We start from the raw sequence: 25,358 nt of genomic DNA on the forward strand, positions 1-25,358 counted from the left end.
AGGGTACTGAATGAAGGAGATTGGGAGAAACCATTTCCTTGTTAAAAGTCTACTAAAGAACAGGAAGATGCAGATTTCAAGTGATTTGCAAAAGAAGCAAGTGTAATGTGATAATGTTTTTCTTAAAACAGTTCAGTTCTGGAATGCATTGCCTGGAAGTGTAGTGGAAGCAGGTTCTATTGAGGCAGTAGATTATTTAACTAAAAAGAATATGCAAGATTATGGGGAAAAGGCATGAGAATGGTGGAGTCATAGAGCTCATTTGGAGAGTCAGTAGGGCTCCACCTGCAGAATAACCCTTTTATGATTGAATAGATTCTTTTAGCACAAGTTTTGGTCAAAAAAGGTGCTCAGAAAGGAGAGCACAAGGGGAGCCATTCTGCATTTAGAATACAAACCAGCTGTGAATTTTCCTTAGTTTGAAAACTTACAACTGGAAGCAGAGGACTCCTGCATATTTTTTCTCCAGGCAACTGATTTGTGCAAAGATTTTCTGCTGGATTTCCGCACCATGGTAGTCCGTTGAACATTCGGTGAAAATTTATCCATCAATCTGAAGCAGCTGGACCGGCGACTGCTAATGCTTTTCCGTACCGATCTGCGATTATGGTTGCGAACAAGCTTATTTTCAACTTCCCCAGAGTTGGAACCCCCATCTGCAATGGGAGTATCGCCTAACTCCCAGTTAGCTAAATGGGTGTCTCCAGTAACTGCATTTACTTTAGCAGTAACATCAATTTTCAGCTTCATTCCTTCAGGATTTGGGCTGCTGGGGTTCATTGCAGTTTCCAAAATAGTTTCACTCATAGGTTGTTTTGCTTTAACTGTTTCTTGAAACAAGTTCACATCTTCAGAAATCAGAAGAGATTGAGCTAAGTTGGCCACATGACTCTTCTGCAATTCTGGAGGCTTGCAGTCATTCAGCGACAATTCAATCAATGGAACTCTACTATTAACTGGGACAATATTGTGTTTTTCAGTTTCTAGGCTGGCCATTGTTGCTCTTGCAGGTGACTCTGGTTGTGTTAGATTAACAGGACAGACTTGCTCAGTTCTGCTCTTATAGTTACCATTATCTTCCACAAAGATTCTGTTAAAGTGTTTCGGCCGCCGAACTGAAGAACGCCTAAAACTTTTTCGGCTTCTAGAAAACCTGGAAACAAATTTTTAAATTACAAAAAGATGCTTAATTAATTTAGCAGTTGGATTTGTGAATCTCAAAATGGAGAATAAATCACTTTTCCTCCATTACTAAAAAAAATTAATTGCATTTTTATGAAATCAATTCACGGTAGCAAAATATTTTATAACATTAATAGAAACCATGTATTCTATCATTATAAAATTACAATCTTCAGGACAAACATTTCTTATTCATATCTAAACAAAATTAACAGCAACGTAAATGTTGCTTATAAAACCACATTGCTATCTCACACTTAAAGCCCTTGCCATGCAGGCAAGAGTTGGCCTGGTTGAGACACATCAGATGCATGATGGGGCAGAATCCTCAAATCTAAGTGCTTGAATTTGAATAGCTGCTACCATAGCATTAAACATCAATTATTTGCATTTTGGAACAGCCAACAGTCCATCTAGAAGACTCCGGTCAACTAGGCTTCAAAAATCACTGCACTAACAGCATGGAAACTTCTTGTCCCCTTCTCAGGTACTATACCAGCCAAAGGCATGGAGTCCAAATGTTTTGTGGGAATAGGATTAGGTAACAGAAATACATAGACAATAGCAGAGTTTGTCTTTAAAGGAACACTTCACTGCTCTGATGGAGATGCTTAATACTCTCCTAATGCATTCTAAGGCATTAAAGCTAGCCACAACAAGTAATACCAACCAAGCAGAATAAACAATCATTTGCATTTGAAATAGACTGCATAATTGTTTGAAGAAATGAAAACAAAGTAATTAATTCATACCTTCAAACTGCACAATTAAGCTACACTGACTTGCTTGGTAAAAGCAAGTCAACAACAAAAAATGATTTTCCATTAGTTTTTGGAGAGAGAAGCAATTAGTTGAACTGTGTTAGCTCCTAACTCTTCCAATTCACAAATATCTTAAAGTTCATTATGTTGTATGGTTTCCTTTTTATGGTTCACCTTTCACCCTTAGCACATTGAAAAAAAAATTAATTGTAACATCAGGTCTTATGCTTGTTTAGCCTATCGGAAAAAAAAGGAAGATTTTTCACATCTCCAACCATCCTGGTATAAATTGAATACACCATTTATCCTGCCCAAAAAAAAACCAGAGTTGCTACCACAGTTGGATAAACTTATTCTATAAAAGTTCACACCTTTGTGCTATCATTTTAGGTTTGCTAAATTAGTTTTACCAAACCAATGTTTCTTCAATGATTATTCAATGTAACATTAGTTGAGAAAAGAAAAATTTCATAGTCAAAAGAAACAAATGGCAAGGGGGGAAAATGGGGGAATTTTGGCTTTTAAAAATCACTACTGAAAACAATTGAGATAGGTTCAATCCCAGTGCCAGTGTTCACTAAATGGCATTGATACCCTTACCTATTATTGGAATCCTGGATTACAGATAGACGCTTTCTAAGCAGTTTTCTTTCTGAAGGGGTTTTTGGCATCAACTCTGGCTCTCCATTAAAGTCACTGAAAAACATAAGCTAATAAATATTTCCATTGAAATTGATAAAATACATTAATTCTTCTCCATAATGTCCATTGATTAAAATGAATGAAGGATAGGTTGAAGTTATTAATCTTGTGACTTAGTGTAAGCATGTTCATATCAAACTGATTTTCTGGATATAAAAATTGCTGGACAGGTTAGAGGATGTTAGCGAGTTTTGAGAAGATTTGTAGCTCAGGTTGAGGTTCTGGATGTAGGTTTGCTCGCTGAGCTGAAGGGTCATTTTCAGATGTGCTTCGTCCAGAGGCACCTAGTATGATGATGAAATGTCTGAAAATGCTCAGCAAGCAAACCTACATCCAGGTTAGAGGGAAAAGCTATGACATCACAATGCCAGGGGCTAGAAAATAGGTATGTGCACAAAAAGGAATATCCAAGTGCTCATCATACACTTGTTTCAAAAGCATATATTCAACAATTATCTCATGGTATCTGGCAACTAATCTTTTCTCAATTACAAGTTTGAGAACACATCTAGGGTTGCCAAGGAAGAATTGGTACAGAAAGCAAAACAAATGGCATCTGAAGATGTAGACCTTCCTCAGTGAGAAATGAGTGTTTGAATCAGGTTCAAAAGTAGTCAGAAGAAAAAAAAAATGATTAACAATTAAGTGAATAAAATTGATCAAATTCTCTGCAGTTTACTGCCTCTAATATTATGAAATTGAATAAATAACCATTGCGTTTGAAATACACTGCTTACAATGGAGGTTTTCATTTCTTGAATCAATTGAAACTAAGTAGTGTTTGAAATTGGACATCTAAACAATGGAAATGGTGTACTTAAAATCAGTTCAGATGGCTTGGTACAAAAGTAGATGGAAATGTGTTGCTGGAAAACAGCCATTCCTGAAGAAGGGCTAATGCCCGAAACGTCGATTCTCCTGTTCCCTAGATGCTGCCTGACCTGCTGCGCTTTTCCAGCAACACATTTCCATCTCTGATCTCCAGCATCTACAGACCTCACTTTCTCCCCTGGTACAAAAGTAAAAAAACTAAGTGAATTTCTTGGTTCATGCAAGGATAAGAAATCAGTACTTTCCAAATCCTTTTGCCGATTACAAACTCCTTGGTTGAAAGCAACAACTTTGTAGCAGGTTCTGTTCCATTCCGGCTGATATCTCAACATGATCTCTTCTAGACTGCATTTTAGATAGCATAAAATCAAATTGCTAGAAATGCTCAGGTCTGACAGCACCTGTGCAGAGAGAAGTTTTCAGTCTCTTCCCCTTCAGATTCAGATGTTGCCTCCTAAACGCAACCAGCATTTTGTTCTTATTTCAGATTTTCAGCATCAACAAAATTTGATCTTTGTAGAAAGTGGACATAGTTTATTTGGCTTGGAGGAATGGTTACAGGAGGACACAGCAAATATATTAAATATTATTTTCACAAATTCAATTTCCAGAATAGGCTAAACTGCTGTAAACAGGAGCCATAATTTATTTTTTCCAAAGTCTACTTTGTTCCCAAACCAAATAAGTCAACTGCAGCTTACCGCCATCTAGACAGATCAAGAACTAAATAGAACAAAAACAGCTCAAAGCTCAGCAGATCCTACAACATCTGAGAAGAAATATCGGGTTGATGTTTCAGGTCTGGTGACCGTTCCTTAGAACTGTTCTGAGGAACAGTCACCAGACCCGAAACATCAACTCTGATTTTTCTTCAGATGCTTCCAGATCGGCTGAGCTTTTCCAGCAACTTCTGTTTTTGTTCTGATTAGCAACATGTGCAGCTCTTTTGGTTTTTATCAAGAACAATTGAACCATTTAATCCATTAAAAAGTCTTGCATTTTGTCTAATCCTTTTCAACTTCAGGACATTCTAAATCACTTCACACAAACACAAACAAACAAACCCACTGCAGTATAGTAACTGCTGTAGAAAATGCTCCATGCAGATTGGTTCACAAAGACTCAAAAACAAATATGATGATGCCTAGATATTTTGTTTAGCTGCTAGCTGCATTATGAACAATGGACATTCCTTTAAAACAGTACCATGGAATCTCATACATCTACAGAGTCTAACTCAGCCATTTGCTTGACCATGCCAATTTGAAATAGCAACCCTATTGAGTATAACTCTTAACCATTTCAACAGTTTTGCATCCAAGACATTCTATGTTTTCACAATCCATGTGTGGAGAAATGTTTGACATGTGTGCCACATGGTTTGAATTTTATTACATTCTTATATTTTAATTCTATATTTCAATTTTTTCAGTTAAAAGATTTCAAGTACATCACTCCTCAATTTCAATAAAACTTTAGTCATATTCTAAGTCTTTCATTTGGTCTAGCCATTACATTGACTCGATTCGAAGAGTTTAGCCAAAGTAGTTTGTCATTTAAAAACTCTTTTCTACTATGGTACTTTGCATTTATTATTCCAGTCAATATAAAACTTTAATACTGCTTTATTAAATAATCTTTATATCCAAGGCCCACAATTCCATCAGCATTTTCTCTTACTCTGCCATTTAGATTTAAACCCCCTCATTGTTTCTATCACTACCTCACATCAAATGTGCCTGTCATTTCTTGGCCTGTTCATTTAACCTATATTATTGGTTTTTCACTTACATTCACAATTCATTAGTGCCTTTTTAATAATTGGTAGGTATGAACATTTTTAGAGTAGACAATGGCAGAGCAGGGGGAGGTGGAGATTGGACCATTGAGACTGTATCAGAGAGCTAGGAGCTTTACAGCCAGAAAGTGAGGCAAGAGTGGGCCTTGGAAGATGGTGTGTGTTTAGGTCACTTTTCTTTGGGGGGGGGGGGGGGGGGGGGGGGGCAGGGAAGGGAACAACAGGCACAAAATAATGCTGAAATTGAAATTGACTAAGGTAGTGAGATCAGGCACAGAAGACTAAACAATGTGATGAACTATATCTGGAACTAGAGACTTTACTTGTATTAAACAGGGTGGTGGTGATGCACCATTGATCTCAACTTAAACAAGCAGATGGAGAGAGGAAATAGAATAATGGTGCAGGTCCTGGAACTTTTTGGTGAAGCTAATCAAAATTGCTTTCTCTAATTTTAAAATCTGACAATAATCAGGTTAGAGATTGTGTCCTTATTCACCACAGTTGATGAACAGCATAATCAAAGCACTTTTATACTGCCAAAAAAGTAGATGTAGTATTTAGTGGTGTCAAAACAAAATCAGATTTCAAGGAGGCTAAATGCTAAGTTATCATACTCATGGAGCAGGAGAGGAAAACAATGCAAACCAAACCTTAGGACAGGAGGCATAGAATGAGGCCTTTCTACCCAATGTCAGCAGGGGCTCTGATGCTGCTATGAAAGTGCTCCATACCATCATAGCAGGTTGGAGATTTTCCATTCTGAAATCCCCCATCCACACAACATACTAGGTTTGCATGCAGACAATATAAAGAGACTCATTCATGACTTCTATGTTCAATTGAGGGACTTTACATTAGGGAAGGGAGCCTGCCACAAGACATTCACACTTTCTTCCCACAAAACAGTTGTTGACTTCTTCCCTGCACAGGTTCACTATATCTGGGGACAGACACAGGTCTACGGCACAGACAAAGACCCTTTGGCCCACTGAGTCTGCACCAGTTTAAAAATAACCATCTAATTATTCTAATCCCATTTTCTAGATCTTGGCCCATAGCCTTGTATGCCTTCGTATCACATATCTAAACATTACTTAAAATGTGGAGGGTTTCTGCCTCTATCACCCTTTACAGGTGAGCTCCAGATTCTTACTACGCTCTGGATGAAATAAAAACTCCTCAAAGCTCCTCCCCTTATCCTTATGTCACCCTAGTGAACCTATTCTGAATGTAGTTTCTTAAATACAGAGATATACATAGCACCTTTGGTATGGTCTCATCAACTCTATTGTACTTATTACAGGATCATAAATAGGAACAGGAATAAACCATTTAGCCCATTCATCCCATTCTATAGGATCATGACTGATCCAACATTTCTCTTATTCACTTTCCTTACCTTTTCTTGATTATCCTACTGATCCAGGATCTCTCTCAGACAGAAATATGCACAAGGTCACACCATTGATAGCTCTCTGCGCAAGGAGTTCAAAAGACTCTCAACACACAAGAAATTCCTCCTCAGCTCAGTTTTAAATTGCAGCCGACCTCCCAACCATCGTTTGAGACTATTTCCTCTGGTCATAGACTCTCCCACAAGGGAAACATCCCCTCAGCATTTCCCCTGCCTGTCATTTAAGAGTCCTACATATTTCAATGAGATCTCCTCTCATTATGCTAAATTTCAAGCAAGTCCTAACTCATTTAAGCTTTGCTCATTAGACAACACCCCCACTTTTATTAAGATTGTCCCACCATTTATATTCCAATCCCCTTGCAATGAAGCTCCATGTACCTTCCTAGTCAACATGCAGTGACAGCAAGTTACAAGCGTGACTCATGCACACTAGAGTTCATGCATACCATGGGCTTTAGGACTTCTGCCATGCCTCTGGTTACTAAAATATGTTTAACAAAAGTAAACTCAAAATTTACTCATGTGAACAATTCCAGAGATGAGGAATGTGACATGGTGATGGATTGGAGAAGTTAGGACGTTTTCCACAGACAAACAGGGAAGATTTGATAGATATGTTTAAAACCATGAGGTCTACAGAGTAGATAGGGGAAAACTTGGTTACCATTTGTGAACAGATTAAGAACTTGTGGGTACAAACTAAATTAAGTTAATTGGCAATAGAAAACCTTTTCATGCAGTGAGTAGTTAGTGTACAAATACGGATTAGAGACAGAAGTAGACCATTCAGTCCCTTGAGCGTGCTCTACCGTTCAATAAAATCCTATATGATCAGTTAGTATTTGGAATTCTATATTCCCATCTCTCCCCAATAACCTTTGATTTCTTGCCCAAAGATCTACCATCAACTTAAATTCAATGGCCATAAATCCCCCTTCCAAAGTCCCACAACCCTCAAAGAAAATTCTCATCACAATCCTCAAAGGGCAACCCCTAACTTTTTTTTTTAGGAAACACCTTTATGTGTACCATGTCAGGGCCATTCAGAGTCTTGTATAATTCAATAAGTCATCCCTCGTTCTCAAAATCCAGTAGGAACAGCCTGTTCAGTATTTGTCGAAGTAAACCCACTCATTTAAAGCTCAAACGTCCTCTGAACAACTTCCATTTACATCCTTCCAAGGAGACCAAAACTGCACAAGCTATTTGAAATGCGTTCTTACCAATGCCCTGAAGAATAATCATAATTTTATTCTCAATTTCTCTAAAAAGGGAGAACCCCATGCACCAATTAATTTGCTTATTGAATGACTCCTGCCCAAAAAACACCTTCTTGAAACTCTGCAGCTTTTCTCTACTTTTTCACTCTTGTTACAAAAAAAAAACTTTTTCCTCCACATTAGATGCCATCTGGCCAGATTTTTGACTACTCACTTGATCCATCACAACCTACCACTTCATAACATACAAAGATAGGAAAATGGCAGCTGCAAATTTACCATACTTTTGCTCCCCTCATCCAATTCATATCCATAAACTGTAAATAAAATGTCCACAGTACATCCTTTTCATCATATCCTTCCAATCAGAAAAAAGTCCATTTATGTAGACTCTTCTCTGCAATCTAACCTTCTATCAATGCTAATGTTATCCCCTACGCCATGCACTCCAACTTTATACAATAATCCTTAATGTAGTAACTTGTCAGACAATATCTGGACAGCCCATTTATTCACGATAAACATTATTCAAACAAGTTAGTTAAACAGAATCTTTCTTTAATGAAACCATGCCAACTCTTAATTGTTCAGCCATGACCTCAAATGATTGATTCTAACACCTTCCCCATAACATGCATCAAACTATGGTGAATTATCTTTGTTACACATCAGTTTGATAGAACATTTGCACAATCGAACAAAATTTGGAAAATTGACACCAGTTATATCAACTACCCCATTATACAGAGCTAGAAAGCAATACTTCAATTGGCATATTGATGGCAATGCACAGAACCTGGGAGGAAACATTGCTGGAGCTTGGTTTGGAGGTTAACAAGAGGAGTCAGATCAGTACGTGTCATTTGCAAACTTTACTGTTTCTTTCTTTTGGGGTAGCCCATCTCTTAAGGCCCCAGGATGCAGTTTATCAGGAACTGAGTTTATCACAACTGCAGCTCCATCAATTAGCCCAGTGGAAGGGACAGTTCTAATCAAGTTGTGGAGACAAAGTAGACTCTGGTTTGGAAAAGGAATATGCAGGTTTATGGGGAAAAAGCAGAAAATGCCATGCTTACTCAGTCATGCAGGTGGGTCAAGTAGCCTCCTTCAGTGCTCTAACATTTGTGGATTGAGGGGTGTACAAATAAGTCTAGTCACCATCCTGTGTTGTGCTGATTTATAGTTATACTTGGATTTAAAAACAAAACAACATTTTGCTCTTTGGTATTTACACACACAGCTACTCTGGAGTCTGAACAACTAATGGATGATACAATGAGGTCTCACCAAAGTTTATTTTTCCCCTTCAGCAATCTACTCGTGCACTTTTCAACACCACTTTAACTTGTTGGTCTCTGGCACCTTTTCATTTCATTCACACAAGTTTACCCAAAGTCACAAGAACATAGAACTCAACCAGAGAGCAATTAAGACAAATTATGCATTCAAGGAGAGGCTGGATAAACAAACCGGGACAGAGGATTATGTAAGTAGGAGTTAGAGGAGGAAGAATGGTGGAGGTGGAGTGGAACATCAACTGTATATTAACTTTAATTCTACGATAAAAAACACTTATTCTGGGTTATTGTTCAAAATGGGAAAAGAATATCAATAAACAAGGCCAGTTAATGGAGATGCTGCAATATTTTACAAAGTTTTATGGCAACTCATACAAGTTGGTTACATTGTTGCTTTGTTAAAAGCAAGTAGTGAAGATATTTGAGACTCGGTGGCAACTGGGGTGTACCTAAAGGGCAAGACATACTATTGCTTGGGTTTTCAGTGGGGACTAGCTGTGTCATCCAAGAGTTATCAGCCTGACAATAACTTCTGGGCAGTCGGACAATATGTACTGGGTAGTAGATAGGCAGATAGTCACTATTCCAGGGAACGTGACATAAATTGGGCTTCTGATGAAAATTTATAACTTATCAGGTAGACCTAGGCTAACAGAACATCTGCCAATCCTCTGTCCTGAAGAAATCTTTATTCCAAATACAGAGGAACCTTGATTATTAGAATATCAATTATCTGAAGGAGATCTTGAGGTCCCGATAGAAACATTACGTCAAAGAGCTGTCTCAATCCTAATCGCATCTTTTGTTTATAGGTACAAATGATTAAAAACTAACTCGGCTCACTGAAATGCTCCCGAGAACAGTCCTGGACAGTCGAGGCACTGCCTCCAAATAACTGACCTCCTGCCCTCTCTCTTCCCCCAACACTTTCCGAGTTCTACACAGGGGTGTACCCTGAAACACCCTTCCCAGAAAATCTCTCAAACGTTGTCCTGTACAGGGCAGAGGTGGAACATGTCAAAAAGTTGCAGTAACATTGTGAGCATCTGGAGACTTACCTCACAAAGGCAGCAGCAGTCTTACTGTTTGTGTACAATCCAGCTGCCCCAGGGAAGGGGTGGGGTGGAAAAAAGAAATCAGGCCTGGGGCAGGGGGTGGTGGTGGACAGGGGTGGGGTTGGAGGTGGACAAGGTGGGAGCGGATGGGGTTGGGGGCAGGCAAGGGGTGGGTTTTTGCACAGTGTGTTGCTGCCTACTCTCCTGAACAGGGAGCAGACTTCACAGGAAACTTTGAGCCCCAGAGGAAATCAATTAACAGTAATAATCCATTATCTGAACGAAATAGTGCCTGCCCATCTCGTCCGGACAATCGAGGTTCCTCTGTAAATAGGTTCCAACCACAGGAAAACAATTATGAACTGTTCAAATACAATGCGATAGTCTAAACTTTATTCTTCTTCTTACCAAGCCCCTCACCACATATACTTGACAGACAAAACATTCGTGCTATGGATGGAGGAAAGAAAAACTGGGAAGCAGTTCATGGGTGCTAGTCCACAGCATTCGCCAAGATGAACATTTTGCTTGCTGGGAATTTCAGTTTTTAAAAGTCTCTTTTCGCCAAGTTCCTTGTACATTAACCAGTAACAAGAGACTCTGTAGCTAACGACCACACCTTACAGTAACTGAGTAAGGGAAAATGAACTACCTTTCTTCAGCCATTTTACTGGACAGAAAGACACACCATCTGGCCCATGCCAAAGGTTTCTGCTAGTATTATACACATTCATGCAGTTCAACAGTGACTAAAAGACTGAAAAATTATTTGTCAACTGTCTTGTATCTGTAGTAAAGAATTGAAAAAGGATAAGCAAATAAGATCAGAAAACAGTAAGGACTAGCAAGTACTAGAGAGACACCTCATCAAATACTGTGGACTAGTACTATTGAATTACATTCCCTTGAATTTTTTTCTTTCTCTGCACATAAGATTTTACTAAAATCGGTATTGTTGTTACACAAAATTTGGGTCATCTCAGCAAATACAACATAATGATTTATAGTTTTAGCAGTATTCTCACCAGATAAACATCTTTGTGGCTTCCTCCTGGATTTCTTTTAACCATATTTCATTTGCTTTAAAATCTTCAATAAGATCATTCAGTTTCTCACCAAAAAACTTCAGCATGTTATCAGTATCCACAAATGTGATGGCTGTTCTTGAAGCCATCGTGCTCTTAAATGGGAAAAAAAGAGAGTAACCAAATGCAAGCAGCTTAAATTATTAAGAGCTTAGCAAGACACACAAGTTGTCCTTAAAATAATAAAAGCAAAGAATTATGTATGCTGGAAACCTGAAACAAAAACAAAGCATTGGAGAAATCTGGCAGCATTGGTGGAGAGAAAACAAAGTTAGTGTTTTGAATTCAGTATTATACTTCAGAAAGAGGAAAGATACAGACAAACAAAGATATTATTGTTGATAATGTCAGAGAGAGGGGTCAATACTGGATAGGGTGCTAATGACACATTTAAATGGTTGAAAAAATAATTTGGCTGTGCCTATACAAAATAGAACCTAGGGGTTTGGCAGCAAACAAACATGGAGAACAAAAATTCTGAAGTGGTTAAACTCAACTTTGAGTCCTAAAGTTGAAGGTACCTAGGGCAGAGCTGTTATTGTTCCTCCAATTTGGATGAAAGCTCACTACACTACTGCAACAGGTCAGAGACAGAAATGTGAACATGGTAGGGTGTTGAAGTGGCAGGCAGCGAGATGATCAAGGCCATTTTTACAGGCAGAAACAATTGCTCAGCAAAGAAGTCACCCAGTTAACATTTCTGTCTCCTCTACACGGGGTGGGGGTGAAATATAGAACAACCTTTGTTACTTATTCCTTCCACATTTATTCCCATTTTAAAAAAACTCAAGTTTACCATTCAGCTGAGACAACCAAAACTTCCTCTATAAAATCAACACAGACATTGAAGTCGTATTCAATCGCTCATCTCAATTTGCCATAGTGTTGTGGGAATAGCGAACGAAGCAGGTGGGTATGGATTCATTGTAAATCAAGCCTTATAAAACTTAACCCGTGACAATTACAAGTGTCCTAAGTTGAATAGCTTCTTGGTCAAGCTTATACATCACTTATCTACCCAGTCTATAAGATGTTATCAGCAAATTATTAATCAATCGTATGCGTCCATTCCATCCTGGCATTTGTTGGATTACTATTCGTTGTAGCAGCTTTCAACAGACACCAAGAAAGAAGTTACAGCAAGGTGGCGGGTACACAGAAGTATATAAAAGACTGCTTAAAAATCGTGGAAACTTTACAATAAACAAATTAATTAAACCAAGCCTCAAGTGGGTGCTGCGTTATTGCACATAGATGGCATTATTTCTCCCAGCGTGACCGGCTCTCCGAGCTGCTAAGGCCACTCTCGTAGGAGGGAGTACATCAGGACCGAAAGAGCTGACACCCTCTCACCTCCAAGTGGCCGTCCAGAGACAGCCCTCACCCCAGTAACAGGCACTTACCAGAACAGCAGCAAGGTACGCACCCGTTTTAAACTTTTAAATTCAGCGGTAGTGACAGAGCGAATCAATAACGACACAACACAGGTGTCAGAACGTACGGAACGTTACCCACCGCCTCGACGATACTGCGCAATCTCGTTAGAGCGGTGTGTGAAAGAATTGGGCAGTGCGTTTAAAAAGGAAGTGTTGTAATTAAGTCTGATTCCGCTTCGTTTATTGTGTGGTCTTATCCCGCGTTGAAAGTTTGTGTTCTTTGCAGACAAATTAAGGAGATAGTAAAGTCAAGGCTGTGTTCATGCTCAAACTTCAAAGGAATACTTTATTTGACATTAATATTAACTATATCCGTTACCCTGATATTATTTTGCATATGCATTCCTTATTTGGTCCGGAACAGTTTTGTGTAATTATTCAGCTGTTTTGCATTTGTCATTATTTCACCCTGTTGCCGAAAATCCATTAGCTCATTCTTATGGGCAATAATGTTTTTTGTTGTTTCACTAATTGTTTGATTTTACTAAAATGTATATGCTAAGAATAACAAGGAACCCTCAGTACTACAATAAATAATGATGGAAAAATAAACTTTTTGCTTGTATTAGGTAACGACGAATCGATCTGCTTCGTGTGTTCAAGCTAAGTTCACCAATTTAAGACTTTCAGACTAGACTGGTAGAAAGCATAGACTGGGTTTCTGTACAAAACTAGAGTCACTACTTATTACAATAACTTATTCCAGCTACAGGTAAACAGTCCTAAACTATGGCATATGACGGTAAAGAATCAAGCGTAGTGCTGGAAAACCACAGCAGGTCAGGTAGCATCAGAGGAGAAGGGGAATCAACATTTCAGGCATAAGCCTTTCAACCGGAAACTAATTAATTAAATATACTCCTACATATAAAATAGGTTATTGACTGAGGGAATGGAAGAACTGGAAAGTTAGTTCAGTAGTCTTGCTCCACTATTGATGAGAGATGAAGGTGGATGTAGGTTTACTTGTTGAGCTGTAAGGTTCATTTTCAGACATTTTGACATCATGCTAAATGATATGCTCCAAACTGCTTTCCATTTATGTTTGGTTTTCCTTGAGTTAGTGATGTCATTTCTTGTTTCCTCCCTCCCTCCTCCCAGGGTGGTAAATGGGATTCAAGGCAATATGTTTGTTGATAGAGCTCTGATTGGACTTCTGACTAGCACATTGCCTCAAGTGTCTTTTTCCAAATGCTTCCACTCGGTGAGAAAGACACAAAATAGCTAGCTCCCTTAAAAGTAATGTCATTCATTTCATTTAAAGATCATACACCTGTTGCAGGAAATAAACTGGTTTTCAATCTGTTTACATGAGTTTTGACTACGGAGAACTGGGAAAGAACTGAACACAGTCTCTCTAAAACGTTCCCAGCTCCAAACATTTCAATTATCTAAAAAACAAGCACACAGGCAAAAAGTCTTCACGAGTTCCTGGACCAGTCAACCTTCTTGGGGTCAATAAAAGCTGCATCAGTACAGCAACTGTTTGACCAAACAGTAGTTAATGTGATGCCTGCAATGGCTGTCAGATTATTTGTTGCCAAAAAAACTGCAGATTGTGTTTTTTTAACCTCATCCATGCCATCAAAAGATTTTCAATAACTTAGTAAGGGCTACAAAACTCCAAGTTGAATAAACAATTTTAAATTTGTTTTCTTCAGCTCATTTTAAATTCTGTACCTGGAGAAAAATCTTAATGTTTTTAAACTGTCAGAGGAAATATTTCTGAAATGTTTAACTCTGCTCCTCAATCTATTTTTGGGGGTGGTAAAAGACCGTTGGTCCCTTCCCCTAAAGAAGGGATTCAGCTTTTGGTATCTGTTAAGTAGTCTCTTTTCATATATGGCAGTTTTGATTTCTCCCCATAGCTGTAGACTTAGTGAGTGCTGTCAACTTTCTTAAAAAGGTTTTGTTACCCCTATTATTAGCCTTTTCTCCAAGCTACCAACAGCTATCATGCAGTAGTCAGCTTGTATTGAAAAATAGACTTACATAGATCATGATGCAAGTGTCTTGAAAACAGTTCAGAGAACTCTTACCAGATTATTACACGGCAATGAGTGTGCCGTCAAGGAAAAAGGTCAGAAGACTAGTTTTATAATTGCTGGAATTTAGATTGAAATACAAGATTGAGGAATCACATCAGGGTGGGCACAAAGCAGATGTTTCTCTTGTAGGATAATCCAGTACAAAAAGGGGTCATCTACTTAAAACAGGCTTAAATGAAATTCTCTCTACTAAATATGCAACAGAAACAGAATCCTTGTGCATTAAGGCAGACACTTAGATTCTTATTTTAAAAAAGGGGGCAAAAAAAAAGTTATTTAAAGTGGAATATAGATTTGAGCTGCCATAATTTTATATAATAGCAGAATAGGCTCAAGGGGTTGTATACCTGTTTATATTTGTATTGGTGCCTCTCATTCCAGTTCCTGAAGAAAATTTTACATATTTACATTTTTTCTCCATCAAATGTGGCTATCATTGGTAAGCTGCCAGAGTCAAAGATGTTGCCTATTCCTAATTGCCCTTTCAACTGAGTAGCTTGCTTAACCATTGCAGGACTGTGTTTAGAGTCAACCACAGTATGATGGGTCTGAAATCACAAATTAGTGCACTTTGTCTTTGTGTCCTTTTAAAGTTAAAGAGTAAAGATGTATTCAAAATACCAGAAAGCACTCAGACACATGGAAAGTTGAGTTCTAAAGAAAAAGGCATGCACATGCTATTCACAGAACAATAATAAAGAAAACATTTTAAAATAGTCCTTTCAGCTGCAAAGTGCTGCAGGCCTGATCCTCCATGACAGCATAGATACTTTAAAAGCTCATTGTAAATTTGATATTTTGTGACCTTGCAGTGTGGTTCAGCTTCAAGACGGAGTAGAATGAATTCATTGACAGAGCAAAGTCAGTGACTTCAGGTTGTCCCAATACTGTATATGAAGTGGAGAGAATTTCTGCTTATCCCAAGTTTGAAATTGTCAATGTATATTTAGTATTGGAGATAAAATGTAGTAACATGTACAAGGTGCAATGTATCACTGAGAATTGATGGTAGTCTTGTACAGCATTCCTATCCAAGCCAGAATTGCCACAAGATGGAGGGATAGAATGTAGCTAAATAGGTAAATTTGTAAATCCTGGAGACACCTACAGCCAGCAGCGAGTGTTTTTCCTGGTCAGCCAAAACATGGTGTTGTCACAGTGCTAAACCTTCAGATAAAAGGCTCCACACCATGAACAATCATCATTCTCTACTACCACACATTAAGTGGCAACATTCCATATTTGAATCACCAGCAATACCAGAATGTCACCCTTATCAGGCAGATACACTCTCCCCCTCCATCCCAAGGCAGAATTTGAATCTAGGCCCCAGACATGAACAAGTAATATTCTCAGCAAAAAAAAAAAAATCAGGAGGCCAGTGTTTTACAAACATTTCCAATTCACAACATTGGCTCATTATTGCACTTTAAACTACTGTGACATGAACTTCAAGAATGAGTTCAAGGCACCACTTACTGAATATTAGTGTATGTTTTTTTCTACAAAAAAGATAAAAAAAAATCTATCTTCATTTAACATGACCCCTTTTACAAGATTTTTAAAAATAAAAACATTGCCATATAGGTCAAATCATTTAATGATGCTTGTCAGACAGAGATTCATCGCACAAGAGATACTGACAGTTTAGACTTTTATCGTACTTGAAGTCAAAGTGAACCCAAAGTTCAAACCTCTTGGCAACAGTAAGGACAGCATTAACATTTAACAGTTGACAGACATTTTATTGCTAACATTCTCTTAAAAGAATTTTCAGGATACAGTTCCATGGGTGTTTAGATATCTTATCCAAATGATGATCCTGCACCAGATTTTAAGTAGCATTTATTTCTTGTTGTAGAGACGAAAAACACAAGCAAGCCTATTCTTGTCCTCAGACCTCCCCATGGACATATGCAAGGCAACAAGAAAAGTCAGTCGAATTCAAACATTGAGACAATGAAGCTGATTTAGACACTAAAATGTCAGTCAGCACAGACAAGTAACTGGACAACTGTCTTTTAGATTTGTGGTTTCTTTCCAACCTTTTGAAATTTGCAATCAGAAGCTTCCAAGTATTTCTTTTTAAAAAGCAGTACTAGGATTAATGCTCCTTTTAAGCAATAGGGAGTCCCTACAATAATCCAAGAAATCAAACAAAATGTCTACAATGGAAATGCTGGATTTCCTCTCTGTGTTCAAGATACGGACTAGAACTTAGCTCATTTCAGGCACTTCGGTCTCAGGTCAGGTAAACTGTCAAACATCCTAATGTCTTAGTCATGGCTGGATCAAAGTTTTAAAAAAAAAATCTTACCAAGATGCCCCTCCATCCTGTTTCCCCACATCAACTATTGAGCTTGCTAACTAAAACCACCTGTTAGACATTGACTATTTGTCCCCTTTCCTGAGCCAATTACAAGCCAAAACTAATTAGAAATTTCAAATTTCAAAACTAATTTTCAAACTCCGAGGCCTCTCAACAGTCAGACAGAAACTTTATCCCATCAGGCAGCACTGGATTTAAATATTCGCCCAAAGTAAGAGATTCAAAAGTGAAGTCTAATTAAAACTACCCAAATAGATATCCTTAATATTACAAGGTAAAAACCTCAAAGCAAACCCAAACTTAAAAAAGGCTCCTGAGAAACAGTTGACCAGTTTTCCATTTGAAGTTTTTATGTACTAAAGTATATACAAACAAAAGGGAGAGAGAGCTAGCAAAGTCACAACATCAAGTTGTCAATGAATAAGGTATAGAGCAGAAGACAGATTCACACTGTACAATAGTTGGAATACCACTCTAAGATAGAGGGACAGTCAGTATTTCAGAAGGCCATAAGGTACATTCCTAATGCTGCTTGATACTGGTGGTGAATGCCACACTGCAGAACTGGTCCGTTTCAGGTAACGTGGCTTGATTTTGCCAAAGATGCTCCTAAGATCAGGAGGTTGAATGACACCAAAGAATTTGTCCACATCAAATGGGTGGTAATACTGCTTTATAAGGGCTTGCTGCAATTGTTTACCTGGTGGCAGAGAAACATATTTCATTACAGTTAAATATACAAACACTGGAAAATTGTCACCACAACTCCTCAGACTCAAAGTACAAACTGACTTCAGATTTGAAAAGTGCTAGTAGAATCTGGATGATGCAAGTAAAAGGTTAATCCCCAGGTGGCATACTGCGGCAACAATGACAATCAGATAAAGCAGTTTGAGGCTGCTCTTTGTAAGAAAGCAACGACAGGTCCCTCAATGAGTATTCAATAAGAATGCCAGAAAGATGCACACAATAGTTATTTATTTCAATAATACGTTTAAACCAAAAGAGTATTGAAGGACGAGAGGAAGGAGACAAAGAACAATTATGCCTGTGCTGGATAATAAAAAGCAGCATGTAGTAATCCAATATGAATCAAGTATTTAGAATAATTTGCAATACATTAACTGAAGTTGGTCAACTCAGCAGATGCCAAGTTTCAAACATGAAACCCTGTATTTGTGGGGATCATTCTGTAAGCTTGTTAAGTCAGCAAGTAATTCTTCAGTAAACAAAATTTCCTCAACAATTAATGCCCTCAAAAATCCTCTTCATTGATGCCTATTGCAGTTTGATTTGGTAAGTGACCTTTATAGCCTGGGGTTTCATTTTGCTTAAGGAGGAGATATCTGCAAGGATAGGCCAAAACAGTGCTGGAAATGTGTTGCTGGAAAAGCGCAGCAGGTCAGGCAGCATCCAGGGAACAGGAGAATCGACAGTGTAAAGTAATGGATTAAACTTAGTTATGTCTATAATCACTTAACTATAAGGTTCTAAAGTATTTGTTTGAAACAATCACAGCCTCATTAAGTCAGCATTGCACATTGTTACAGACAATATAGCATGTGGGGTGAAGCAGGGTACTCGTCAGAAAATATGGTTCATTGTCACATTGTCCCAGAATTTCAAGTGTACAAGCATCAGCTATCACAACTAATTAACAACTTGCAGTTGCCATGACCAGTCTATTAAAGGTTGTAAACTTTCCATTTCATTACACACAAAATGTTTTCTTCCTAAATCAATTACTTACCATCAGCCCAAGCAGGGATCGGTTTACGTGGTGCTCCCTCATCATCTGTAGAATCATCACTGTTCAGATCCATTCCATAGTTGTCTAAAGTTACTTTTGGCATCTTGAATTTTGAATAGTTATTGGGAGTCATGGCATATGATTCTGGGGCTGGAGAGTGCTAGAAAACAAGTATATTTGTCAAATCTCAATTACTACACGATCAACAAGTTTCCATCCAGACTCAAACTGAACTGGTTTTGAGGGCATATGCATGGGTTCAGTAATGAAAGTTATCCCCAAAACTTTGTTCTTATCTCAACTGGAGGCAATAACATTGTGGGTCAGAACCTAAAGTCATGCATAGGAGTTCAAGTGTCTCAGCAACAGCATTGATTCAGGTTTTGCAACTTTCCATCCAAAGGTCCACAAGTCAAATGAAAAAACTGACTAACATCTGCAAGATTTAGCAGACAAGTTTAAAATTATAAAAGTATTGGAGATCAAGGCCATATCAGGGAAAAATAGCAAAACAATGAAATTAGAAGTAGACGTCAAAATAAAGCATTAACAAAAATTAACAAATACTTTAATTTAGTAGCTTTTGAGCAGGGCAATCAAATTGGGAGAAATTGGACAGCAAAAATGAAATTGATGAGGTAGCCCTCCCAATTAATGGATGAAATAAATAATCTTAGCTGCACTTCCACACGAATGAAGCCAAGAGATAAGAGCATAAAATAATTGTGAAAAGGCTTTGACATCTTTTCATGGTGAGATTGGTAACAATCAAGAAGAAATTTACAGTTACACCATGTCAAGGTTTGCTTTGAAAATAAACTTACTACCTCAACAGTTCTTTCAAAAGAATTAATCAGGCCTCACTTTTCCACACCAGACTGAGTACCTGTCTGAAACACTAAGGCCTAGGATTTCTTTCCCAGAAATCGATCAAGAAGAGAAGGTATAACTAGCAAGAAACAAAAATCTTCATCCTCAAAAGAAAACAGATGAAAGATAAAAAAATAATACAGGCCTTCAGATGCAAGGAAAGAGCTATCATAATGGGCAATAATGAAGCAGATGATAAAGGTTACTGGAAACAAGGGTTAACAAGGCGGCTATTCCGAGGAAAGATCAAATGAGGTAAGGTTTAATGTTTGAGTTATGAAAGACTGATTCACTGAAATCGCTGGAGTCTATAATTAAAGGGAGTATAGATCATTCTACGACAACACGCATTTTGTTAGCATGAATTGGCTATAATGCGATTGACAAGTTGTGGACGTTTTGATAATGCAAACTTTTTAATGAATGGGCATAGCGATTTTCTATTCACAATCTGCCATTATGTAAGTTTCTACAGCATGTTGCAGAGGAACACAACTGTCGAGACATAGAACAACCTCTATGACCAAGTAGAGCAAAATGATACCTACAAAGTAAGTCTGCATGCATACAAGTTGATTAGAAAATATCTGTAGTATGGTATCCTGAGTAACACCTGGAGCAGAGATGATTGGCCTCCAACAACCACAATCATCTTCCATTGTGAAAAGAGTTTTTGCCCAAATTCCCATTCACTTTCCTGTTTCTCAGGCATCTTAATGCTACATGCTGTCGAAAGGCCAGGGGCCTTTCAGAATCTAAAACTAAACACCAGTAAGCAGGTTATTGCTAATTCAAGTGCCACTTAATAGAATTGTTGACAACACTTTGATAATGAAAAGTGGACTGATGCGAGGACAAACTGGGCTGGATTAGATTTATTGTTTTTGTGGACAGGAAATCCCACAGTAAATTTTGACATTGTCAAGCAGAAAACAGTAATGGAGCTGGTCTAGAATAACTAGCTCTGGAGCACAAGTCTTTAGTATTATTGCCAGAACACTGCAAAACGTTTGGGCTGTAACAATTTTTGGCATTCAGCTGTTTATTGCTAACATGCAGAGTGAATCAAATTTGCCAAACACTGGCATGGGATGCTGGTAAGCTCAGGAAGTGGGGTGGATCATCTAGTCAGCACTTTTGGCCTGCAAGGAGTTTGCAAATATTCAGCCTCTTCTTAGTTGATGAATATGTTAAATATACTTTTGGTCCAATGAAAGGAATCCAAAAAAGGAAATAGGGAGAGGAAATTGGATTTAATTAATTTCCACAACAACCTTATTGAATGGCAGAGCAAATTTGGTGGCTGTACTTATGTTCCTGTTTCTCTTGTTTGTATAATCTGGGCTGACACTTCTATCCAGTACTGAAGACATTGCATGATCAGATGTGTTTCAAATACTGTTAACTCACATGCACTTCCACAGTCACATTCAACATATTTTTACTGGTGACCTTCTCTGCTTTCTGGTCTTGCTCTTCCTTCCATTTTCTCTCTTCAGCTTCACGAAGTTTCTTCTCTTTTTCTTGTTGCTCAGACTCCAGTCTTTCCTGCTCTTTTCTAATTCTCTCTTTTTCTAAACGCTGCTCTTCCTACAAGATGCAAATATAAATTCAAAGTTCAGAATCACCACGTTAATAAAAAGTCATAATCGTTCAAATACTTCCAAAGGGGAAATGGGATTAAGCCCAATAATGGAATTTGATTTGCTTCATACTAGCAGAGAAACATTAATCTTTTTCAGATCACTAAGTTTTATGTGGAGAAGTGGATACCAAAATAGATTTAATTCCTTCCAAGCCTCTTCCCTCCCAGTGAGGCAGAACAGCAGCAGCTGGAGTTTCATTGAAATCAGGTCATTTAACCAAATTGCTTTTTTTGGTGAAGGTGCTAAATACACAAGTGAAGAAAAGGCACTGTATTATTCCATTAAATTTTGCCCTCAGTTTTATAAACTGTCGGGTAATAAACTAAGAAACTCCAAAGAGATTTTCCTACTGTTGAGCTCAAGCGATTTAACACACTCACTTCTCCACAGGAAAGAGATGAGTTAACTTAACATAGTCAGCAACAATTCACCCCAAGACGTTCTGACAAACATTTAGCAAATAAATAGAGTGGCAATTGGAAGGATACTGAATCGAATTGTCCAACAAACATAGCAGCTTTTGAGACACATTATGGTCAGTGGTAATGTCCTACTTCTGGACCAGGAGGCCTCAGTTCAAGTCCCACTTGCTCCAGACAGGTGTCATTACATGTCTGAACAGGTTGATTTTTAAAAAACCTTTTCAGCAACCTTGTGAAAAGGAGATCAACGTTGGCATCTTTTTCCATTATGACCTGATTCAATTAGATAACAAACCCTACCTTCTGAAATTGAATTTAACTGTTGAAAAATGTATAGGATGTATATTTAAATAATCAGACCATTTTAATAATTCACTGCAAAAATCCAACTCTTAATTATACTGATCATTTACTATGCAATGACACTACAAAAATTTGCCTTTTCAAGAATTCACTTCCACGGCGAGGGCATTGCTGGCTAAGCTAGCACTTATTATTTTGCACTAATTGTCCTGGTGGTGGTAGTATGGTCAAGTTGCCTTCTGGAAATGCTGTAGTCCATTTGGAATAGGTATACTATGCTATTAGCAAGGGAGCTCCAGGATTTTGAACCAGTGAAGGAAATAAGGAACTGCAGTATAGTACAAAGTCAGGATGGTGTATGGCTTGGAGGGAATTTGCAGGTGGCAGTGTTCCCACGTCCTTGCTTTCTTTGTCTTTCTAGGTTATAGAGATCACTGGTTCAGAAGAGACTGGTTGGAAGAGCTTTGGTGAGTTGCCAAACTGCATCTGCTGGATGACCCACACGATTGCAGTGGTGGAGGGAGTGAAGAATGAAGGTGTTTGCTCGAGTGCCAACAAGTATTACCACTAGTTTTCTTGCTTCTATGTGGACCAAGGTCCGTGCGTAGTAGCAATTTCCAGAATTGTAAGTCAATGCTGCGAACAGTGTTGGCATACCAAACACCTCAGTGACTGTGCACATGTATAGCTTACAACAAATTTTGTTGCCAAACCAAAACAGATTGCTTTTCCAGGATGGGATCAAGGTAGCGTTGATCCCATTCTTCAAAGTCTTGACTTGGAAGTGAGATGACAGGCAGGATTGGAAATTAGGATGCAAGCTACTTGCTGCAGAATTCCTTCCCCATGCAAGCACAATTTAAATGTCTGGTTTTAAAATCAGCCCAAGCCCAGCATTTTCCAGGTTTTGCTGCATTTAGACAAACTGCTTCATTATCCAAAGAGTTGCAAATGATGCTAAACCGTGTAATCAGTGAAGATCCTTCTCTCTATCATAAGGTCAGAAGCGAGGCGATTGATGAAGCAGAAGATGGTTGGACATAAAGACAGACTTCTGCATTGATCGCCTGGACCAGAGATGATTGACTGACAACCATTAACATTTTCCTTTGTGCAAGGTATGACTGTAACAAAAAGTATTCTCCAGATTCCATCAACTTAAACTTTTATTTAGGTTCCTTGATGCCATACTTGCTTAAACGATGCCTTGATATCAAGGGCAACGCCTACCATTCCACCTTTGGAATTTAACTCTTCCAGACTTGCAGGTCTGTACCCAAGATTGAGGGCTGAAGCTCAGTGAACTTGACCGAACCCAAATGGAGTATGATAGTAGATGCTTAAATGCCAATGCACTTTCCACCATTTTGCTAATGAAGCAGTAATTGGGCAGGTTGGATTGGTTTTTAAAATTTGCTCATAGGCCAAGTCAACATTTTTCTCCCCATACCCAATTTGACTGGAGAAAACCACATTGAGCAGGCTTCATCATGTTGCAGCCCTGGAGGTTTAGGAACATCTGGAGTGTTGTCAGAAAGGGAGTTCTGTTGTTACTGAATCAAAATTCCAAAGAAACATTGATTTAGATGCAGGTCAGGACAGTGTTGGAAACAACTTGTAGGAGGTTGTGTTCCTTCATATCTGTTGCTCCAGTCTTTCTAGATGATACAGATCAAAGTTTTGAAAGATGCTATTGAAAGGAGATTTTTTAAATCTATGTAGTGTATCTGCCACCACTGTGGCAATGAAGAAAAGAGGGAATCGTGAAAGCTAGTGGGGTGCCAAACATCCTGGGTGGTGTCAAGCTTCAATGTTATTGGAGTTCATCCAGGCAAGCGGAGAGTATTCATCACTCCTGACTGCACCTTGTAGATGGACAGTCAGGTGTCAGTTAATTGAAGAATTCCTAACTTTTGATCTGCTCTTGTAGCCACATTTAATTGATTGGTCAGTTGAGTTTGTGGACAATGGTAACATCCAGGAATGTTGATAGTTGGAAGGTTTCAGAGATTGTAATGCTATTAGTTGCCATAGGGCATGGATTAGATTCACCCTTGGGTACGGTCATTGCTTGGCACTTATCTGTTTTTCATGTGCAGGACATAATTGTCCACCATTCATTTAGGAATGTGATAAGATTAGAGTTTAAATATGGTCTGATGATTGTGGAATTACTTACTTCTGTCGACCACATGCTGCTCAGTATGCAAATAGTCCTGTATAGTACTTCCAGCAGGTGGACTCATCATTTTTATGAATACCTGGCACTGCATATGTGCTTCCTTCCTGCACTTTTGACTGAACAAAACTGGAAAGTTTAGCATTTATTGCACACGATTATCCATAACACTGGCTTGCTGGACTATGATCATTATGCAGTAGAAAGTCAACCAGATTGATGTGGAACAAAGCCACTGGCCAGACAGCTGTGGAGTTTTTCCAAGTTACAAATTGCCAGCTTCATTGTCACTTTATCATATTTGAAATATTAATACTAGTGATGGCTCTGTGTGAGCAAGTGGCAACAAGTGCAGCAAAGGAGAGATCCCCTTACCCATTTTCTCTCTTTCTCCTGCACTTCTTGGCGAAGCTTTTCCTTTTCTCGTTGAGCCTGGAGTGCAGCATCCTCCCGTGCTGTTCGCTCCATCTCCCGCTGTAATTGAAGGGCCTTTTCTTTCTCCAGTCGTTCACGTTCTCTGTTAAGAGAAAGTGCACTACTTATTCTAGATCTTGCACAAATCCAATTGAAGCAATGTTTAACAATCTACTAATTTGAACTCAAAACTGGGTTTCTCCTTCCAAACTTAACTGTTATTTGAAAAACACATGCCAAGAAATATTTTGCATACAAGAGTAAAAATAAAATAATGATTTAAGAATACCATAACAGGTGGTCATGTGGGTTTGATTAAAAAACGTTTCTCTGGAGAGGGGATGCAGAACTTTGTTACATACTTCTCCGCCCGAATGCTCTCCTCTTCCTTTTTTCGTTCCCGCTCTCTATCTGCAGCCAGCTGCAGCTCATGCAATCGTTCTCTTTCCAACTCAGCTTGCCGTTGTTCTTGAAGCTTTCTAGCTTCTGCCATTTTACGTTGCCTCTCCAGTTCTTCCTCCTTCTTACGCTGCTGCAGCTCTCTGCGTTCTTCCTCCTGCAAGAAATATTTGAATTGTAGCCTTTATACCTGGCTTCTCAAGACTTGGA

At 38.5% G+C, this 25,358-nt stretch overlaps 2 protein-coding genes across 8 annotated transcripts in view; both read right to left on the reverse strand.

Annotated features, from left to right (window-relative positions):
• Positions 1-12,863, reverse strand: part of LOC122557882 (inner centromere protein-like) — a 66,203-nt gene extending 53,340 nt beyond the window's left edge. For 4 of the 5 annotated variants that reach the window (XM_087996649.1, XM_087996648.1, XM_087996650.1 and 1 more), the window contains exons 1-4: positions 12,756-12,863; positions 11,293-11,447; positions 2,544-2,639; positions 432-1,153 (exon numbers count right to left, since the gene is read on the reverse strand). In XM_087996649.1, coding sequence (XP_087852775.1) covers positions 432-1,153; positions 2,544-2,639; positions 11,293-11,441 — 967 coding nt within the window. In that variant the 5' untranslated portion in view covers positions 11,442-11,447; positions 12,756-12,863. The remainder of the gene's footprint in view (positions 1-431; positions 1,154-2,543; positions 2,640-11,292; positions 11,448-12,755) is intronic. The other variant, XM_087996647.1, reaches the window with a different exon arrangement.
• A 3,555-nt stretch (positions 12,864-16,418) lies between these two features.
• The window catches only part of LOC122557881 (inner centromere protein-like), a 36,541-nt gene continuing 27,601 nt past the window's right edge, over positions 16,419-25,358 (reverse strand). For all 3 annotated transcript variants that reach the window (XM_043706048.2, XM_087996653.1, XM_087996651.1), the window contains exons 15-19: positions 25,112-25,305; positions 24,711-24,852; positions 21,196-21,375; positions 18,916-19,075; positions 16,419-17,865 (exon numbers count right to left, since the gene is read on the reverse strand). In XM_043706048.2, coding sequence (XP_043561983.2) covers positions 17,657-17,865; positions 18,916-19,075; positions 21,196-21,375; positions 24,711-24,852; positions 25,112-25,305 — 885 coding nt within the window. In that variant the 3' untranslated portion in view covers positions 16,419-17,656. The remainder of the gene's footprint in view (positions 17,866-18,915; positions 19,076-21,195; positions 21,376-24,710; positions 24,853-25,111; positions 25,306-25,358) is intronic.

This window comes from Chiloscyllium plagiosum, unplaced genomic scaffold, assembly GCF_037043375.1.
Source record: "Chiloscyllium plagiosum isolate Xiang-an unplaced genomic scaffold, Cpla_swu_hap1 HiC_scaffold_18, whole genome shotgun sequence".
Lineage (NCBI taxonomy): Eukaryota > Metazoa > Chordata > Chondrichthyes > Orectolobiformes > Hemiscylliidae > Chiloscyllium > Chiloscyllium plagiosum.